The following is a 20,516-nucleotide window of genomic DNA, read 5'->3' on the forward strand; positions in this document are numbered from 1 at the left end:
TTTTAACCAGATTTCGAAGTTTCTTTGGCTTCACCAACTACACCTGGAGTCACTTGGCCTTGCCAGAGCTTTACCCAGACCTCCAAGAAGGACGCATCTGTAAGCTTTTAGATGTTTGTAGCTGACAACCGAAAGAAAACCTACACCAAAGAAGTGGGTAAGCACACCATGGGATTGAAGAACTCCCCCAGGACTGTATGGTCAGTTTCACAAACAGATCATTTCAGGACAATGGTCATGCAACAAATTAAAAGCTCTCCTAGAAAGTTATGGCAAGAAGATTGCTTTAATAGAAGACTCTACCCCAGCACTGCTCAGGACATAAAATTAGCTAAATATGCACCAAAAATAGAAAAGTAAATAAACAGAGAAAAATTAGGGACTGAAGTGCATCACCAGCAAGGTTTGGCAGCAATCACTTCATCAAATTGCTTTCTGTCACCTTCTACTGAGAGAGCAGAAAGCAGTTAGGAGGTCACACCTGATATTCACAGGAAAGAAAACGCAGAACAACTTGAACCTTGCTGTTGCCCGACCTCATGCTCCAATACTCCTGAATGCTGTATTTGTTTCTAAAAAGTCTTATTAAAAAAAGATCACCACGTTCCTATCAATATAGCTTCACGAAGGTTAAAAGATTTCTAAGTCGGAGGATCAACGTGATGACATCAGCAAAATGCAGAATGGAGATAAGGGTTCTGACAGCTACCTGTGAACTTTGATCTCTTTTCTCCTTTTCTTTGTCAGTATGCCAACACGAAATCTTCAGGAAAGTAACCGTGTTAAGTATTGAGTGCTATTATTACACCTTTGTTGTGAAAACATGCAGATCTATCATGTTAAACAGGAAAAAAACATATCAAAACAACGGGCAGAGGAAAACTGTGTGGAAAGCAGTCAGCACGAAGGCACCAGCTGGGTAAGAACAGTTGAGCTCCCAGTCTGCACAGCCAGCAGTGAGGGCTCTGCACTGTGAGAACTGTCCAGGGGAAAAATACATGCTCTGACAGGAAGGCTGACAGACCAGGGTGTCCAGGGTGCAGCTGCAGTAATGCCCTGAGCACAAGCAGCCGCCTGGAAGGGGAAAGTGAAGCCCTAACCCAAAAGCTTCATGAAGGCATCACGTCCGACACAGCCCCTGGTGGCAGGGACGGCTCTGGGGTCTCCAGACCTGCTGCCCCACGAAGCGAACCAAATGGCAAGCAAGCAGCCCTGCCAGGCACAGCGGGCACCTGAAGGCGGAGCAGAGCTGTTTGGAGCCAGCAAGGGCAAATACCTTCGGATTCTTGAGCTATGGACAGCAAGAGCCTTCCAAGAGGAGGAACGATGAAACACCGGAGTGAAGTCCTACCCTGACAAGGTTACTGCTGGTACAAGCATCTGAGGGACAAATGGCATGGGGATGTGTGCCACCTGCACAACTAGCTGCTGGAAAACTACCTTGTGCATCACTCACCACGAGCAGAAGGTCCTGAACCAGAAAACAAACTGCTCTGAATCCTTGCAGTGGCAGAGATACAAGTGTCTCTGCATCCCCTTGGCTCCACCACAGCTTTTCCAAAGGTCTGCAAAGTTCACAAACGATTGTTACCTTCCTATTGAGGGCTGGCTGATACCAAAGGGGTAACATTTTGAGTGCTTGGCCTCTGCAAGGGAATGAGGCAACACCAAGGCTTCTCTGCCAAATAGAGGTGCAATGGGGGAACTGTCTGCAGGCTGCACCTCATATTTCAGGATTTTACAACTCCAAACTCTTGCAATATTTGTATAAAGTTGCAATATCAAAATCAGCATATTCCTAGTATGCTGATCTAGTAAGAGTTAAAAGAAATAACTTAATCTATTTCTACATTCACTTAATGGAACAGAGGCAAGAGCAGGAGGAAGCAGTGGAAATACAGAATGAATCCTGGATGATTACGGTTCACAATTTTTAAGTTATTCACTTGGGAAACGTGAGATACTTCCAGCCACATGCAATTAAAATCGAGGTGCTTAAACGCTTCTCAGCTGTTCAGCTTTTGCTCATGCACACTTTTCAATAGCAGCAATCTCGAGGTTCCGAGCTGAATGTATTTTTTTTTGCCTTAATACCTAGAGATTAAGCAATGCAAAATTACTCAGCATTGACTGGTTGGATTTCTTTTTTTGTGGCAGCTTCCAAGTTCCCCTCAGTGGGAAAAATGCAGAAGCCATTTCTCCACCTGCTCCCACTCCCCTTCCTCAACTTCCAGCACGTGGCAAGGAGGCAGACAACAAGCACCTTGCACTTCAGCTGTGGAAGTCAGCTTTCCACGCTGTGGTCGCTGATGTATAAAAAGAGTGACAGGGACAGATAAAGACCAGCAAGCCAAAAATCACACCGAGGAACAGAAACTGTTCTGCACAGACTTGCTTTAAAAAGAGTACAAAAGCACAATCAACAACACAAATCTCTTTGCTTGAAGTTGAGTAAAATCCATCTTCTGTTTGCCTTGAAACAGAAATGCTTTATCAAGACAGATGAAATGTGCTGCCTTTACTAGAAAGCCTTGATCTGAAGGTACCCACAGCTTCAGAAGTGACACATGCAACGTGACCACCCCTTTCCTTCTCCCCAGCCTCTCCGATGCAAACAGGCTGCTGGGCTCAGTTGTCCTGCGACCTGTGGCTGTTTTCTCCTCATCAGGCTGAGTTCTCCCACACAAGGCATCACAGCGAGCTACCGCAGAAATTAGATTACACACACACAGAGTACAAAAGCAATTTTCACAACAAAACTAACAAAGACCTTCGACATAGTACATGACCAAAAATCCCCATGAGTCAGAAACCCTTTCATGTGAAACAGAAGCTAGAAAGAAAGGGGAAAAAGCCACAGCCAAGTTTTTGATGAAAACAGTATGTCACAGAGGTTGTCAGCGCTTGACTTACATTGCATGTACGCATGTGCTCTCTAAAAGACCATCACTTCAAGAACCGCAGGTATCTCCCCTGGATTGGACAGCCCCTTTTCACCACAAGAAGAAAGCACTGTATGGCCCAAATGCTCCTTCAGATATGAAACCAGACGAGCAAAGCAGAAGGCACTAGCCGGGGCTGATTACAAAGAGGTATTACGCAGCATTACTGAAAAAGCCATGCTCCTGAGTTAACTCTCTCCTGAGTTAATCCTGACCAGAAAACCCAGCCACTTACAGGTTACGCTACTGTCCTAGGCATGGCCCAGACACTAGACACACATCTACTAAGAAGGTGGCCAAAACCCAGGCTGTTTTACTAGCACTAGCCTGTATCTCGTGCCAAATCTGCATTTTCCATTTGCATACACGAACAGTTTGCTCCCCGCAGTCCACACTTTGCGCGTTGGCTGTTGGTGGCTCACCACACGTGTAAGACATGCACTCCTGCCTGGTTCTGAGGACGACAGTGGACCAGCTGATGAGAAAACTGCTCCTCAAGAAGGGCTCAGGGCGGAGCAGCACATCCGTGTTAAGGTTCGAACAGAGAATGAAATAATTAGGACAGCTCTTTATGCTCCTATTACTGACAAACAGAAGTGTGAATGGGATTGACCACTGAAGTAGGTTCCGTATGGATCTGTACACCCTCCTCTCCTCTTAGGAGGGAACCACTGTGTAGGTTGCTTCGACATGATAAGGCTCAACCCTGCCTGTTTAGCCAGCTGCTTATTGCAACCCTGGAGGAAAGAATGGGGCACTTCTAACATTTATTGCAGCACAACACTTCAAAGCGGTTCAGTTTGCTTTCTGTAACGGGAAACAACATCCTACTTCCAAGCAGAGCTTCAATGCAAACTAAAAATAAAGTGGAAACCAAAAATCAGAACACTTCCCTTTACCCTTCCCTTGGCTTGCACACCATTGCCATCATTTTCATGACACACAATAGCACCAGTTCAGAGCAACAGAACTTCACTGGTGTTCTTATGATCACTGAATATGTTCCGAAGGTGTTGCTGCCACGAACAGTCTGAGTTTCCTGTCTGTAGATGCTGGGTCTGTGCATTTAATGAAGCATTTCTAACCTTAGGTTCCATGTAAACTTTGTGGTGAGACCAAAAGAAATACCCTGAAACTAACATGAACATGCTTGAGTTTTGTATTTAGTCCAAAAGTAAAGGATGAACAATCTGACAACAAAATGACTATGGCCATAGTGAACTTAGCTCGACTGGAAAACTACCAGAGAGGTGAAATCTATCGGCCCCAGAAACGCAGATTTGAGAAAAGTGCTTTTTCTCAGTCTGTTCAATATAGCTGGAAATTGTCTTGCTTTCCAAGTTCAGGCTATGGCAGACTTCAGACCCCAGAGCGCTATCGCCCCAAACACGCAGCAGAACGAGGAGCATGGAAGCTGCCAGTCAAGGCTCGATAGTGAGTTCCCCACCGACTCCTAAGGTGTTATCACGCTGGGCACCTTTGCAGGGTAGGCCTGCTGCCAACAGCTCCTGCACGAGTTCATGGTAGCACTGTGCTTATGTGAAAACGTTCATCACAACAGCACTGGAAACCACCGACTTGACTGAGGCTTTGCGAATGGGGAAGAGTGATGATGAGGCAGTACATCACACGCGTACTTGAGCACCTTTGCCCAGTCAGAAGGCTAAGTACGCTACACAGTTTATTATAACCCAAATTAAACCACGTGCAACCCTGATTTCACTTCCAAAAATATTCTACAACACAGCACAATGAAGCATGTTGTACTAAAACTTTATTCCTTATGTGTCCTATGCAATCATTTGAGTCTTTTCTTGCAATAATTTGCCCCAAACCCACACACCTACCTGCAGATCTCGGCAGCTGTCCCAGTACTAAGCATGACAACTCCACAAGTGTACTCGCTCACAGGACTGAGCTGAAGATAAATAGCTTGCCTGCAGGCAAACCACGACTAGCTCTTGGTGCCAAAAACACCATTACCCCTCCCTCCCACTTCCATCTCTAGATAAAAGACCTCCAAATTGCTTTTGAAAGAAACTTATTTGAATAACCAGGATTGTACAGTATCTGACTGGCTTTTGTGCCAGTCTTAATCACATCACAATTTTGAGACAAAATACCAACCCAATAGGTGAAATGAGAATTTCACTGAAATCTTGGTTTCTCCTCCAGAACTACATGGGCCACTTCCAATGCAAGCTTCTCACGTGCCTGAAGATGGCATCACAGAAGGTCCCAGAGCTTCTGTATGCATAACACAAACACCAACTGCTAAGTTTTCTCAAGTACCTGTACAAAACCCAGGTCGTAGAGAAGCTTTTGCAAGCTGCCGGCTCCTACTTTTGCAGCCAGAGATGAGCACTGGCACAAGGGGCACGACCCAGGGCTGGCTGTGCACAAGGAGCCAGCCGCAGCACGTTGTGTGCTGTGGCTCAGCACCGCGCCAACAAACCGTCCCACAGGCTCGCCTTACTGTGCTGCACTGCTGTCCACGACAACAATGCCGGAGGTGCCCAGGACAAGCCGACACCCCGCGACATCCCATCGCACCAGCACCAACCCATTCTGTGCAGGAGACAAAAAAACAGAACACTGCTACTTTGTGTAAAGTTCCGGACATCAGCCCAGCAAACAGAACAACCTTAGTTCAGGAGAAGCTGGAATTAACAGTATAAAAATACAAGGCTTGTAGTTCCCACAGATTGCCACCCTCTGGCTAGCGCCAGGGACACGGAATAGCAGCCTGTGCAACGCAGAAACAAGCCACAGGTCAGAAGGAGACGACAAGGTCACTTGCTGCTGTAAGATGCTTTCAATAGCAAAAAAAAATCTAAGAGAAACCATTTTATCGGGTCATTTTACACAACAAAGCAAGACAAAGAACGTGCCAACTCACTTCCTTGCTTGCTGTATTCTTGCCCCTCTTTTTGCCCACTACGTACAGCGCACATCAGCTGGTCCAGGTTACCCAAACTCACCAAGTTCAATGGTGCAAAAAGAGGGAAAATGCACTTCTAAACAGACTCTTGACAGTCAAAATCTTTCCTCTCATTTGCCAGCAAAGCTTTCATGGAAGCATATGCATAGCCAAGATTTGTCCGGTACTTTATCATCACATTTAAGACCACAACTGCGTGTAGGCAATCTCAGGCCACTACACAATTTGCCCAATTATTTGCAACCCCTCTGTTCTGCTCCTGTTTCAATAATGGGCAAAGGAGCGTCATTCATTTTATGCATTCCCTGTGTCCTTACTCCCTTTTCTGCTTCATGTTTTGTCTTCAAAATTGCAGGGTTTGTTTTGTTGTAAAGCAGGGAACTACAAAATCACTCAGCACTGCATTTTGATTTTTTTTTTTTTTTTTTTTCAACAGAGGGTCTTTTGTTTCAGCTTACTGGACTGGAGATGGTCTTAAAAATACATGTCTCAAAAACGGCATTGCTAAGAAAGCTACAATTAACAAAGGTAAGAGAGAAAATTACTAATCTAAGCCTGCAAACTCAATATGTTTGTATACGTAACAGCAAAGCAAAAACAAATCGTGATGACATTGTAAAAAAAATGTACCTATGTGGAACAGATAAAATAATTTCCATTCTCTTTGCCGTTGTCTGCAGAAGACAAGATAGCGGGAACTGGTCTGCACCCTTCCCAGAGGAACACAGTTCTAGATTTATCAAATACCATGCCAATGCGAATTATTGTACAAAACCCCACCTTGCTCCTTACCAAATGCTTATTACATAATGCAGGTAAGCAGCAGGGTTTTTTCATCAGCTGTGAGGAACACCAAGAAAAAAAATAATCAGGTGTTATATCTAAGGAGACATTTCATGTTCTTCGCCATAAATTCATCCGGCTATAGGCACAAAATTCAAAATAAAGGTTCCCAAGGCAACCGTAACTCACTGGAGGCACAGCAGCCCCTTCCCAGGCTGCATGGTGTGCTGCGCATCATGCCTGCCACGGTGCCCTGTGCAGTCCCAGTGCGGACAAGGTGCACCTCGTGGCACCCCGCACTCCTTGGGAGTCACCCACCTCGAGCCCAGGGCATGTGACAGCTTTACACCTCACAGTTCAACTGTGCTGGTTCATTCACTTCTAATGGGGAAAGATTAGGCTTGTGTCCCTCTGCCACGTTTACAAGAGGCACTAGCCGTTTTCTTAAGAAGGGCCGGAGGAAAAAATTAAATCCACTTGCCCACTCAGCAGCCACAAGGAGATCCTTCCTCCCTTGGCAAGTTGTGGGTCATGTCAGCTTCCATTATGATTTTAGGAGGAACACCAGTAGCAAAAAAAACCCTTATTTGTCAACAAACTGGCAATTGGCTACTAAGCACCTGCTCCTATTTCTATTACATTAATACCGCAAAACATCAGAGGAATATCTTTTCATGGGTATTTCAAATATCATCTGCCAATTCGACTGCTGTGTGGTATGCCATCATCAGCACTACGGGGTTATATTCCAAGTCCCAACACCACCACTACTACTCAAGCTCTCCTGCCCTCCTTTGGCCCATCCATTTCCCCCCCAACACGCTCCCTCGTAGCTGCAGGGAAGGAACAGATCGAGGAACAGAGCTGGGTTAGATCCAGCCTTCCAAACCCAACCCGAGGCTGTCGCAGCCCTCCTTCCTCCAGCTGCTGATGCTGGGGCCCAACAGGCCTCTGGCAAAGCCGTTGCCATGTGCTAACCCAGCAGGACCCCACACCCCAGAGCCATGAATGGATCTGGCCAGGTCGGTGAATGGGGCAGGTCAGCTCAGAAGCTGCGAGTGCCAGAGCCACTGCAGGAAACTTCGCCCAAGCACATGATGCAGCTGGGCTGGGGTCCCAGGGAAGCCCGGCCATCTCCCTTCCTCCCTGCCCCTCCCAGCTTGGCATTGCTACTCCCTGCACAGCTTGTGCCTGGAGACGGGGATGCTTCAGCTCGGCACCAGCTTGCAGCAAAGAAGTCAGTTCCAAGCAAGCAGTAGCAGCAGGAGAGGGCAGTGCAACCAGGTCCTCCCGTGGTGGCGGGCCGTACGCTGTGACAGGCTGCCTGGCCCGCATTTGCTCCAGCTTCCAACCAAGCCCAGGTCGGATTCACGCAGATCAGCCTTTCGGTGTGTGGTCTACGTGTAGCTGCCTAAATGCTTACGCGGCATAAGAGAAAGGGAAAGCATGCAAGAGGAATGAACTGACAGGGAGAAGCTGAGCCATCAGCAGAAGCAGTGCTGTGAGCATGCATAGGCATGTGTTCCAAGCCTCCCAAAGAAATGGGAGAATAATATATAGAAAGAAAAGGGAAAACTATGAAAGCTGGCAAGGAAATCTCTGCCCAGACACTGCAATATTTACAATGAACTATGTTTTCTAACAGAAAGCTTTTACTGCTTTGGAGATTTGGTCTCATTTCATTTAAGAGAAATAAAAGTGAGATGGGGGTGAGAAGAGCAGATTAAATTATATAGGCAGTCATGAAACCATTGGGATTTTTTTTTGGTAAAACTAATATTGAAACAAGAGAACCCAGGAAAACCAGATGACAACTTATCTCAAGAACATCAGATTCATCTAAAGAGGCTTGTAAAACCTTCTTCAGAAAGGCTTCATGTGTCCATAGTAAACTGCAGTTACCTCAAGGAAACAAGCAGGGGACAAACAGACTGTGGGGCTGTGTCTGTACCTGGAACTCGTAGCCTGACTCAGAACACGGCCCAGAAGTAGGGATGGAGCTGTGACCAGGGCGGGAACGCCTCTGAGAGCAGAAGTACAGCCTGCAAAGGGCAGTGACACACGCGGAGGAGCTGAGGAGCCGCCAGTCTGTACCTGGGTCTGGAACATCTGAAACGTGAACCTGTTGTGCTGCATAGCTATGCGTCTCACTGCCAGTCCAGGGGTCATTCTGGATGTCTTCTTTTTTTCCCATGTAAGACAAATATTTCTGTTTTCTACCATTATAAAGCTAGCCAGTCTGGTTGTAGGCTGCCCTGGGAACCCCATGCTGCTTTGCAGGTTTTCTAAGTGGCAGAGTAATCCAAGCGACTAAAGAGTAAGGCCTGCTAAAACGCAAGCCCTAGGAGCAGACCTTTTAGAGACCTTTTTCTGCTTCTCTCTGGGAGGTCCTGCAGCTAAGAAGAAAAAAACCAGGAGATTCTCTCCTAGGCATTTGTAATGAATTCCACCACTGCCATATACAGATTTCTTAGGACATCAGAAAGCATTTTTAAGCACATCTGAAGTAGGAAAGGACCACCTCCATAGTACAAGAAGGGAACAGAGCACAAACAGAAGTGAATGACATGAAAAAACACAATTTGTTGCAGAAGCAGAGCTCAACAACCTTCTGTAGCCAGTCTCGCTACGTCTCCCATAAAATATTTTTGAAACAAGCGTAAAGGAAATGAAACCAAGGGGCTCAGACCGAGCACTTTCCAAAGCCTAAAAGAAGGAGATAGCTCCACATGTGAGATGTCAGCATCCCTGAGGCTGGGATCCTCCAGCACTCTCCATCGTCACACTTCCAGCTGACCTGCGGTCCGCAGACCCTTAACCTTTTTCCTGAGAAGCTGAGCTGAACGGCTGGGCGCTCAGTAACGGGCTGTCAGGGCTGGGACGCACACACGAGTGCGAGCAAAACAAACAACGCCAGATACAGCTCCCGAGACGTCACCTCCACACTTCGCCTTGCATAACCAACTTCTGAACCCCACAGCGCTCCGGGAGGCACGGAGGGCGGCTTCCAGCCACCGAGCCGCCGGGGCTGCCCTCTCCGGCGCTGTCCCCGGCAGCCTGGGGGGCGCTTCGCCCTCAGGGCGTGCACGGAGCGGGCGTTTGGGGGCAGGCCGGGCTGGTGGGTCCCTCCCCGCAAGACCCCCGCCGCGGAGGAGGCACCGGGGCCAGCGGCCGCCTGGGGTCGCCCCCTGCCCGCTGGGTTTTGCCCCCCCTGCCCGCTGCCGTGCGGCTCCTGGCCCCACAGAGCCCCCCTCAGACAAAGGCCGGGCCCCGGGAGGCACCGGGCGGGCGCCGGCTCCTCCCCGCCGGCCGGGCCGGGGCCCTGCAGCCTCCCAGGGCCGCCTGAGGAGCCGCGAGCCCCTAACGGCTCCCAACGGCCCCCAACGGCCGCCCCCCACCCCCGTCCCGGCGCCTCACCTCAGCGGCGCGGGGGTGGCCGGGAGCCGCCGGCCCCGTTTCGAAAGCTCCGCCATTTTCCGCCCGGCCCCGCCGCACCTGCCCCAACCCCAACCCCAAGCCCAAGCCCGGCCCCGGCCCCGGGGGGAGCCTCGCGGTCCCCGCCGCCCCTCACGGAGCGCCCCGCGGGGCCGAGCCTGCGCCCTGCCGCCGGCTGTCAGCGCCCCGCCGCCGCCGCACGGCTCTGCCTTCCCGCCCCCCGCGCTCACCGGGCGGCCGCTGCCCTTCCTCGTCGTCCTCCTCCTCGTCCTCGTCGTCGCCTCAGCTCCGTTCAGGCTCCGCCGCCCCGCTCCCCCCCCCCCCCGCCGCGGCGCCCGGCGGCGCCCGCCCGCCCGCCGCGGCCGCGTTTGTTCAAAATCACGCGCCCCGCGCCGTTCCCCCGCCGCATCCCATAATACTCCGCCGCGCCGCCCTGGCAACCGGCGCCGCCGCCGCTCCCGCCCCCGGCCGCGGGGCTCCATGGGCGCGGGGAGGGAGGAGGAGGAGGAGGAGGAGGAGGGCGGCGGGGCCACAAGATGGCGGCGGCGGCGCGGCAGGAGCTGGCGCAGCTGATGAACTCCAGCGGCTCCCACAAGGACCTGGCGGGAAAGTGGGTGCCGGGGACTGCCTCCCGCACTAGGGGTGCTGAGGGGGAGGCTGGTTTGGTGCAGGGGGGGGCTCCGGGAGTGGGGTGTGGAGGTGGCCGGGGCGCTGCGGCTGTGGTTTGTGAGGAAAAAGTAGGGGAAAAAGGGTTTTTTACTTCAGGGTTTAGCTGTTTTCTGCGTGTTTTTCGGTTTTGAGCGAGGCTCCGTGCGGCCCGACTGTGGGGGAGCCGTTGGGGCCGTGCGGCGAGGCCAGGGCCGGGTCCTTCGGGACGCCGGTAAACCTTCATTTTATTTTATTTTATTATTTTTTTTACTTTATTTATTTGTTTTATTTCTCTTTTATATTATTATTTCTTATTTTCCCCTTTTCTCCTTTTTACACGCGCGTTTTGGGTGCTGCACCTCGCTGCTCGCCGTGTGATTTCTCATGCGGATTTTTTTTTTCTCTTCCCTGAGGGTAGGCTGCGAAGCTGATCGGTTACAGTAAAATTTCTTCACTCCCCGACTACCTCTTTCTTTCCTGGAGGATTTCTCTCCCTTTGGGAGCTTCACGTTAAAATGTTTTCTTCGAAATACCTGCTAATATCTAAGCTCTCTCTTGAGGAAAGCACGTCAAACATTTTTACATTTCGGACATGTTTTGCCTCTCTTGAGTAGTAGTCGTCCTCAGGTTAAAGCCCGGAGTTGCACTGGCCTTTTGAACCATGAAAATTAAAAAAAAAAAAAAAAAAAAAAAAACCATTAAAAATGTTCCCCCCCCCTTTGAACTTAACACTTAAAAATGCATGTTTTCTGTGTGTATTTGTCTCAGGGGACCAGAACCTGCCGCTAACTTCCAAATTTCACCCCAGTTTCTCATTGTCACTGAATGTGGCAGTTTAAACCTTTGTTTAATTTAAGTAATGTTATTCCACAAGGGTTACAATTTTCTTTACTTATTCTGTGCCACCTCTTTTTGTCAAAAGAAAACTGTTGTAGGGATATGTAAATAAACTAAAAAAACAACCAACCAAATAAACAAAAAAACCCAACACCTTAATCACACAAATAATAAGATAGAAGATGATTGGCTACGTTATTGACCCTTTTGGCCTGGGTTTTGGTAAGAGTCAGATACCAATTTCAGGTGAATGTGCCTGGCACGTGAATGTCAGTGCTTTGGAAAATATCTACCTCACAGGCAGAGAGAATAAAAGCAGGAAGAAGGCTCAGGTAGAAAAGAAGCAGAACAGCGGAAATGGTGAGTGAAAATGTAATCTCAGATGTTTCTTATTTTTCTTCCTCTGGACAGATACCGTCAAATATTGGAAAAAGCAATTCAGCTGGTGGGTGTAGAACAACTTGAAGCTTTGAAAGCTTTTGTGGAAGCAAGTAAGTGCTTTTGGTATAATTAATTGCAAACTGAGTGAAAGCCAGGCATATGTGGGATTACGTTTATTACATCTCCAAGAGGTTACATGAAGACATTATTTTTTGGTTCTATTGGATTAAAAATGATTAGGAAAGGAGCCATCAGCACCATGCTCAAAAGTTGAGGAAAGGTGTAAGATTTCTAAGTTAATGTAACTTTCCAACCTGTCTGTGTGACAGTGTCTGAAGGTAAAATCCAAGTAAGCTCTGCATGCTAAAATGGATACTGGATGTTTAGCAGTCTTTTAACTAACGAACTCCTTCTTCAGTCTCAGATTAGCTTGGAAAGCAATCAGAAGAAATGGCTAGGTGGTTTTGTGTTGTATTGGACACTTGGCCTATTGATTACCTCTAAATTATACCTGTTGTATTTTTTTTTTAATTGTGAATAAACGTAGTGAAATTTAGCCAAAGGATTTATTTTGTCCAAGATATTTCTGATGTCCTATTGAGAACAATGATTCTGAATGAAATGTTTATAAAAACTATAAATCAGAGAGAAACAGGTTATTTGTTATCTGTTAGGTGTTAGAACTCTGACCTCTAGTGTTGCTGAAGGAATAAAATTCATCTTTAGAACAAACAACACTGCTTCACTGGTACACAGATGTAAAATTTTGAGTTACTTTAATAAAAAAGTAAATAACTGAAAGGCTAGGGATTGCTTACAGTGAAGGTACTAAGAAGCATTGCATCTATCTTATGTTTTTCTTCCATGTGTCTCTGAACCAGTGGTGAACGAAAATGTCAGTCTAGTGATCTCACGTCAGCTGCTGACAGATTTCTGTACCCATCTTCCGAGTCTTCCCGACAGCACAGCCAAAGACATCTACCACTTCACCTTGGAGAAGATACAACCTAGAGTTATTTCATTTGAAGAGCAGGTGAGAAATCCAGTGGCAGTGGGTTTTGGTTTGCAGGCTTTTTTCCTCTCAACTTCTGACTAATTTTGAAGTCTTTAAAAATACTGGTCAAAACAGACATCCCTACTTTGAGTCTGTTTTTCATTCCTATACATGTGAAAGGAGATAAATGCAGAGAGTATTTAGAACCATGCACAGAATACCGACACTGTGTCTTATCAGGATGCTGGGCATATAACTCTTCTGTTGCCAGAAAATGTCTTACAGTGAAACAGTGCTTGAGCAACTGGAGGCACTGTCCTGAGACTGACTGGTACTCATTGTATTGCATTGTACCCAACTGGGGAACAGGCCGGTGATGGAAGGACTAAATTGTTTTGACAAGCAGCTTTTGTTTAAATAGTAATTAAAAAACCAAACAAACAAAAACTATTTGTAGATACGTATGCTTATATTTAAGCCAAAATCACTTTACTGGGGGAAAAAATATTCTTGAAATTCCCGTTTTGTAGTTACACGCTGAATGTGCCACATCTTTTTCCTTTCTATTAATTTTCTTCCACAATTATTCACCATTGTTTGAGAATTCTTATAGAAGATGCTGATGTGAAAAGCCTGTGCGATGCACTATTAGAGGAGAAAAGGCAGTTTGTCATGATTTATATTGGTCTTTTTGCCTTTACTCTTGTTAAGCAGCTTTTGCTCTATATCTTAACTGAACTCGCTTTTGTAGAATCATTTAGGGTGGAAAAGGCCTCTAAGATCATCTAGTCTAGCCTTTAACCTAGCACTGCCATACTTTCCCATATGTTACAATGATTTTGCATATATTACATCCTCAACATCAGATGATGCCTTTTTTTAACATTTTTATAAAACCCTGATTCTACCACTTGGAGTTGACCTGCTGACAGCTGCTCTACAAAGTTGAATCTTCAGAGCCAGGATCTAGTCATAGTTCACCTCATTTGTATCTCTCCAGCCTGATATGAGGTGTAACTGCAAGAAATGCCTTGTGAATCTTGGTGTTCTAGTTGTCAAAAACCATGTTTCATCTTTTAAAGTTTGGTAAGAGATAACTACTTACTATTCCCTGAACACTGATTCCCTTTATCTAGTTGCAGGCTCATTAGGAAATACTTCAAATCAGCATTCCTATTTAAACCGTATAGTCTTAAAGACTTGATGGGGGAATTGAAAACCTTCGTGTCCGAAGGGTTCTATCTGCGCATGTTGCTGTTGTATTAGTTGAGAGGTGGAGAGCCATGTGCAAACAAAGAAAAGGACTGTGGATGTTAACCCCAAACCATTCAACTTTTATAGCGTTTGCTAGTGACTGTTATTATTGCCTAGGTTGCTTCAATAAGGCAACATCTCGCATCCATCTATGAGAAAGAAGAAGATTGGAGGAATGCAGCACAAGTGTTGGTGGGGATCCCTTTGGAAACGGGGCAAAAGTAAGTACCATGCTAGACATTGTTCTGCCTTGTATAGTGTACGTTCTCACTGCTTAGTGAGCTGTACCTGTGAGTGGGAATTTTGGGGTTGCATATTCTCTTGGAGTTTCTGTAGTTTAGGCCAAAGTGCTTTCCAGACGATGCAAGTGTAACTTGATGGCTGTTGCTTGCAGTAACCGTTCTTGTCTGTCAAAACACTGCCCTGGAAGTGTTTCATTATTTAATAGATGTTGACGTTATCTGTGCAAGTTCTTAGAAACGTTGGCTTCTACAGTTCAAAATGAAGACATAATTTGAAATTTGATACTAGCTTTTTTTTTTTTTCAAGTGTAAAACCCTTGCTGTTATTTTTCTTGGCTGTCCTTTCTGTTCTCTTTCTCAATTCGTATGTAGAAGGAGTTGCAGCAGGTTTTACCCATTCAGCTCCTATTTGTTCAACTGCAAGTTTACCTTCTACCTCCAAGTGGCTCCTTGTTCATGGCAAGTCTTCACCCCGTTAGAAACCCATTTCTGTTGGTGTTTGTAGGAGCCAGACTTAAGTTAGCCTTCATCTCGAATTTCTGTACTCCGAATGGAGGGCACTAATTTTGGATTTAGGGAAGATGAAAGCAGGGTAAAGCAGAAGCTGCTAAGTGCTTAAGAAGCATAATGTGTCTTTAGAACAGGAAAGAGCAGAGGTAGTAGCGGAGCGTCTCTGAGCACTCCTTTCTGTTTTGTTGCAGACAGTACAATGTAGATTATAAACTGGAGACCTACCTGAAAATTGCCAGGCTGTATCTGGAAGACGATGACCCAGTTCAAGCAGAAGCTTATATTAATCGAGCTTCCCTGCTTCAGAATGAATCAACTAATGAGCAGCTGCAAATCCATTATAAGGTTGTATAACTTTATTGAGTTCTCTGTCTAAAGGGAAATGATTCTACACGGAGATGGTTATTAGATAGCGCCACACAAACTTTCACAAAAGGAGACAAAGGGAAAAGCTGCTAAATGACCCTGGGGACAGGAGAGCTCCATCTTAGCAATAGTTAGGTAGCCGATTCCTTAAAATTTCGAGAGAAACCCATAAAGGTTGCTTATGTGCCAGCTCTAGTGGCTCAGAATAACTGAGTTTTACTTGATAATATTGTCCCCTACCTTTGTAAGTCTAGGGAAACAAAATCACATACAATATTGGAAACAGTTGATGTTTTTTTTCCCCCAGCAGTAAATAAATAGCAAGTACCATCTGTGAAAATAGCTTTCAGTCCAAAGCAGTCAATTAATTTACCTTTTTGCTTATTGAACAACTTACTGCGTTTAGAGTTTGGACACTAATTTCCCAAATGAAATTGAATTGAATAAAATGAAAATGAAGTTTTAGTAACTGTGATTGACAGTGATTGGTCTAATGTAACCGTACCAATCAAGTGGTTTAAAAGGGGCCTTGTGAAATTCTTCAACACAGCAGATGTGACAAGAGTTGCAACTTAGAGTATGAGATTTTAGTTTGGTTTTCACTTTTCCCCTACAAAAACCTCATGTTACCTTTTAAAGCCCATATTGGATGGGGAATACAATGATTAGAATGCATTAGAATAGTAAAAAGTGTAAAGAAATACCAGGTGCTGATACAGCTGAGAAAAAAGCAAACACATGAAAAACAGAATTGGCTATTTAAGTGCTAGCTGTTAACGTCACTAGTGAAGGAAAAGCTTAGGTACACTATCAGCTGTATAGTATTTGATTTGCTTTGTTTTTAGACATGTGTAGAGTTCAGCATGTAAACAGCACTGGAAAAGGCCTTTTCAGTGTTACTTGGCTTGTCAAGGCCTCACCTAAGCTCATCATTTCAAGACACAGATTTGCTGATGATTCATTAAAGCAATGTTTATGGGAGCTGACAATCGATAATGCAGGAATTACAGCAAATGCAAATTATGCTATGTAAAACTAACTGCCCCGTGTTAGTTTTCTGTTACTCAGATGTATTTTCTTCCTAGGTTTGCTACGCTCGAGTTCTTGATTACAGAAGGAAGTTTATTGAGGCTGCCCAAAGATACAACGAGCTGTCCTATAAGAGCATAGTCCATGAAAGCGAGCGACTGGAGGCACTGAAGCATGCTTTGCATTGTACTATTCTAGCATCAGCAGGTAAAATGCATGTTTTGTTTTCGTGCTGGAGATGCCATGCACATGTTGCATGTTCCTGAAGCAAGTCAGCTTGCGCATTATATGTGGGGACTGGTGGAGGAATCCAGAACTGTGAACACCATCCACAATCTCCTGGTATTCTTTTAATTTGGAGTTGGAGTACTTGCACCTTTGCCAGTGATAAGGTGCCATCTTGCCTGAAGATGCAAAAATAAGTCAGTGTCAAACAGCATGCTGGAACTGAAAGCAGCTGAGTCCTCGCTGCTGGAGCTTTGATGGTTAATTATCTGTATTGGAAAAAGTCAACTTTTTGTTAACTTGTAAATTCTGAATTCTGTGGTGGCAGTTGATGAGCATTCTTCTTGATTCTCCTAGGACAGCAGCGTTCTCGCATGCTTGCTACGCTTTTCAAGGATGAAAGATGCCAGCAGCTTGCAGCCTATGGGATCTTGGAGAAAATGTATCTCGACCGAATTATACGTGGAAACCAACTGCAGGAGTTTGCGGCTATGCTAATGCCTCACCAGAAGGCAACGACAGCCGATGGTAAGCATTTCTCTGAAGCATCCTAATGCTGCTTGGTCATCCAGCATTGCCTGCTGCAGTCTAAGTGTGATAGAAAAGAACACAGTATTGTCTGTGATTGTTATTTCCTGGATTGTTATCCTCATGAGTACAATTGTAGAGTAAAGCTTCTTAGTCTCATCTTTTGTCATTGGCTATTAAGATTTTGAAGTTCTCTTCTAGAAACGTAGTTCTAAAGAGATAATCTTTCTGCCCATTTCAAGTTCTTTTCACTAACGCACTCTCCCAGTAGTTTTAGCCTTGATCCATGCCTCATTCTACGTGAGTTTGTCCTTTTGAGTTTCTCCAGTTCTGAGAGTGGATAGGATGCTTAGAAATGTGACTTTGATGAGCTAGGACTGCTGGAAATTGTTCTAGGTCATGAAAAGTCTGCATTTGAGCTTCTTCCTGACTGTTGACAGACTGTGGTGGGATGATGGGGACTTCACGTGGTCTCCAAATTGTTTTCTGATCTGTCACACTGGCACCTGAATACCTCTATTCTTCCTGGAACTTCTGAACAGTGATAAACTGCGCAAAGTAATGACTTCAGCGGAATCCTAATAGGCTGGTCTCAGTTTCACAGAATCATAGAATTTCTAGGTTGGAAGAGACCTCAAGATCATCGAGTCCAACCTCTGACCTAACACTAACAGTCCCCACTAAACCATATCCCTAAGCTCTACATCTAAACGTCTTGTAAAGACTTGCAGGGATGGTGACTCCACCACTTCCCTGGGCAGCCTGTTCCAATGTCTAACAACCCTTTTGGTAAAGAAGTTCTTCCTAACATCCAACCTAAATAAAAACATTGAAGTGAAATATCTCTTCAACTGGCAAGCCTGCCTAGTAAACAATGCAAAAAAAAATACAGAAATATAAATTTACAGAAAGTAAAAAAAGGACAGGAAAAACAGTTCTGTTGTAACATCACAGGTGAAAACTACTTAAAGGGACTTCCTATGAGTAAGATGCAGACTTCCTTAAGTCAATATGTTCTTTGTACATGAACTGCACTGTTTATCTTTTAAGTTGAAGAATACAGGTTAGGCATCTTTTGCATTATCAACTCTCTTTGGCTGTATGTTACAGGACAAATGAGTCAATTGAATCAAGAGCAGACAAACAGGATGAGGGTTTGTCATCTCAGGGGCTTAGATGAAGCCCCTAAGTGCTGCTAAGGGGGGGGGGGGGAATAATTTTGTTACCATTGGACAAACTAGGAACTTGCTGCAAGACCTGATTCCCTCAGCTTAGATGCTGGATCTTGCAGCAAAAGGAATATCTTCATTTCATTATTCTGGAAATTAACTACAAGGGTTAAAGCTGCCTGTCTCAAAAAAAAAAATAACCACATGGAATCAGTTTCTTTTTTTGGGTGGCATACACTGATGTAAGGCAAAGAGACACACTTGAATGTTCTGCACATGCAACCTTTAAAAAAAACACACACACTTCCCATCTGTTTTAAAATACAAACCAAATACTTGATTCATACTAATTTACCTGTTGTGCCATCCAACCCTTAAGGTTCCAGTATCCTGGACAGAGCTGTTATAGAACACAATTTGCTATCTGCAAGCAAACTTTACAACAACATTACTTTTGAAGAGCTTGGAGCATTACTAGAGATCCCTGCAGCTAAGGTATTATTTTTTCTACGCCTTTTTTCTTTTATTAAAGAAAAAAACTCTAGTAAATAATAGAATAAATAGCTAAGGAAGAAGAAATCATTAAATATGCAATACTAGACATGAAAAAAAAATATTTAACATACTTTATGAGAAAAGGTACAGAATATGGAATAGACAATAGCCAAGTTTGATGCCAAGTGTGTGATCTGTGTGATTGGACATTTTCTGTAGGGTTTCCTCCTCCCCCATGTATAGAGATGATGGAAAAACCTATAAGAATTGTCAGAACCAAATTAATTTTTCATTCCTTCTAGAACGGAGCAGCTACCTAACATATTTCTCTCTCCATCATTTCAGGCAGAGAAGATAGCTTCTCAGATGATAACTGAGGGCCGCATGAATGGATTCATTGATCAGATTGATGGAATTGTTCATTTTGAGAGTAAGTTGGAGTACAGGATTTTTGTTGGCATCATTTGGAATCACCTTTTCTCAAGTTGCTGTCCGACAATATAAGGCAGTTACAGTTTGTCGTCAGTGAGCTCGCTGTGTGTCGCTATGGCCAGGAGGTGGCAGAGCTTGCCCTAGCAGGGGACCACACTTCACCCATCACTGTTACAGTTACACGTTCTCTTACCTACAGGAAAGTGTGACTTGATTGTCAGCCTCCTTGTAGGAACATGTTCAGCAGGAAGTTCTCTGCTCACTTTTCCTTTGCAAGGCAGGAGTTAGACTTGTAACAGACAACCAAAATCATTGTAGCTTTTGATGCAGAAGTGAGCACAATGTAGCTGCGAGGAAGGCTTTGTCTGTGAGGTAGGTGAGGGCGGTGCCACAGGAGGAGGTTGCAGTTGAGCAGACGGGGAATTACCAGGACTGACTTGGTTTTGTGTGGTTCCTTTTTGCAGCTCGCGAAGCTCTGCCAACCTGGGACAAGCAGATCCAGTCACTGTGCTTCCAGGTTAACAACCTGCTGGAGAAGATCAGTCAGACAGCCCCGGAGTGGACAGCGCAGGCGATGGAGGCTCAGATGGCTCAGTGACTGTGCCGCCGTGGCCTGAGGGGAGGCAGTCGCCCGCTGTGCTGGAGGAAGCGAGCTGAGCAGGGCTGAGAACTGAGTGAAGGGCCTGCCTTCACGGCCACGCCTCGTGCTTTCGCTCCAGCTTAGGACACAATTAGGCGATACTGTGTGTGGCGTGAGTCCCCCTGTTCTCTGAGCATAGGATGATGCTGTTGCTGCCCCTGCATTGCACTCTGCTGCCCTGAAAGCTGCGGTTTCCACGTAGAAGAAACTGTCACATCTGCAGCAAGCTGGGGTTTTGGTTTATTTAATGTTGTTTGGTTTTCCACTGTATTGCTATAGCTTTGTAGCCCATTTCTTCCTATGGTGCTTATCCCACTGTGAAAAATGCAAGTGCCATGTTTCTTTTAGTTGTAACTATTCTAATAAAGGCTGCAGTGAGCCACTTGGTTTAAGTGTTGGAGGGACCTGGCTTTTTTTTCCCCTGAAGAAGTAACTTGAAGTAACTCTGGTATTTGGAAACATTGCTTTTGGCCCCTGAAAATATAAACTGAGCAAGCGGTTCTGTTTTTCCTTTGTTTGTGCAATGCAGGTCTTCAACCCTAACTGAAGAAAATAATGGCCCTTCTGCTGCATTGGTGCTGCAGGGCACAGAATTATGTGGCATCCTGTGGGCTACAGGTGGCTGTAGGAAAAAAGGTGGGGTAGTGGCCAGTGTTCTACATCGA

At 45.6% G+C, this 20,516-nt stretch overlaps 2 protein-coding genes across 4 annotated transcripts in view; one reads left to right on the plus strand and one right to left on the minus strand.

Moving 5' to 3' along the window:
• Positions 1-10,460, minus strand: part of LIN54 (lin-54 DREAM MuvB core complex component) — a 34,594-nt gene extending 24,134 nt beyond the window's left edge. For all 3 annotated transcript variants that reach the window (XM_084285699.1, XM_084285698.1, XM_084285697.1), the window contains exon 1: positions 10,332-10,460. The gene's annotated coding sequence lies outside the window, so the exon portion shown is untranslated. The remainder of the gene's footprint in view (positions 1-10,331) is intronic.
• A 144-nt stretch (positions 10,461-10,604) lies between these two features.
• On the plus strand, positions 10,605-20,243 carry COPS4 (COP9 signalosome subunit 4). The gene is made up of 10 exons (XM_084286786.1): positions 10,605-10,711; positions 11,998-12,077; positions 12,849-13,000; positions 14,333-14,436; positions 15,159-15,312; positions 16,419-16,569; positions 16,945-17,115; positions 18,664-18,779; positions 19,125-19,209; positions 19,676-20,243. The coding sequence occupies exons 1-10, from the start codon at positions 10,638-10,640 to the stop codon at positions 19,807-19,809; spliced, it is 1,221 nt and encodes a 406-aa protein (XP_084142912.1). The 5' UTR covers positions 10,605-10,637; the 3' UTR covers positions 19,810-20,243.
• The last annotated feature ends 273 nt before the right edge of the window (positions 20,244-20,516 follow it).

The sequence above is a fragment of the Netta rufina genome (assembly GCF_964035555.1).
Source record: "Netta rufina genome assembly, chromosome: 4".
Classification (NCBI taxonomy): Eukaryota; Metazoa; Chordata; class Aves; order Anseriformes; family Anatidae; genus Netta; species Netta rufina.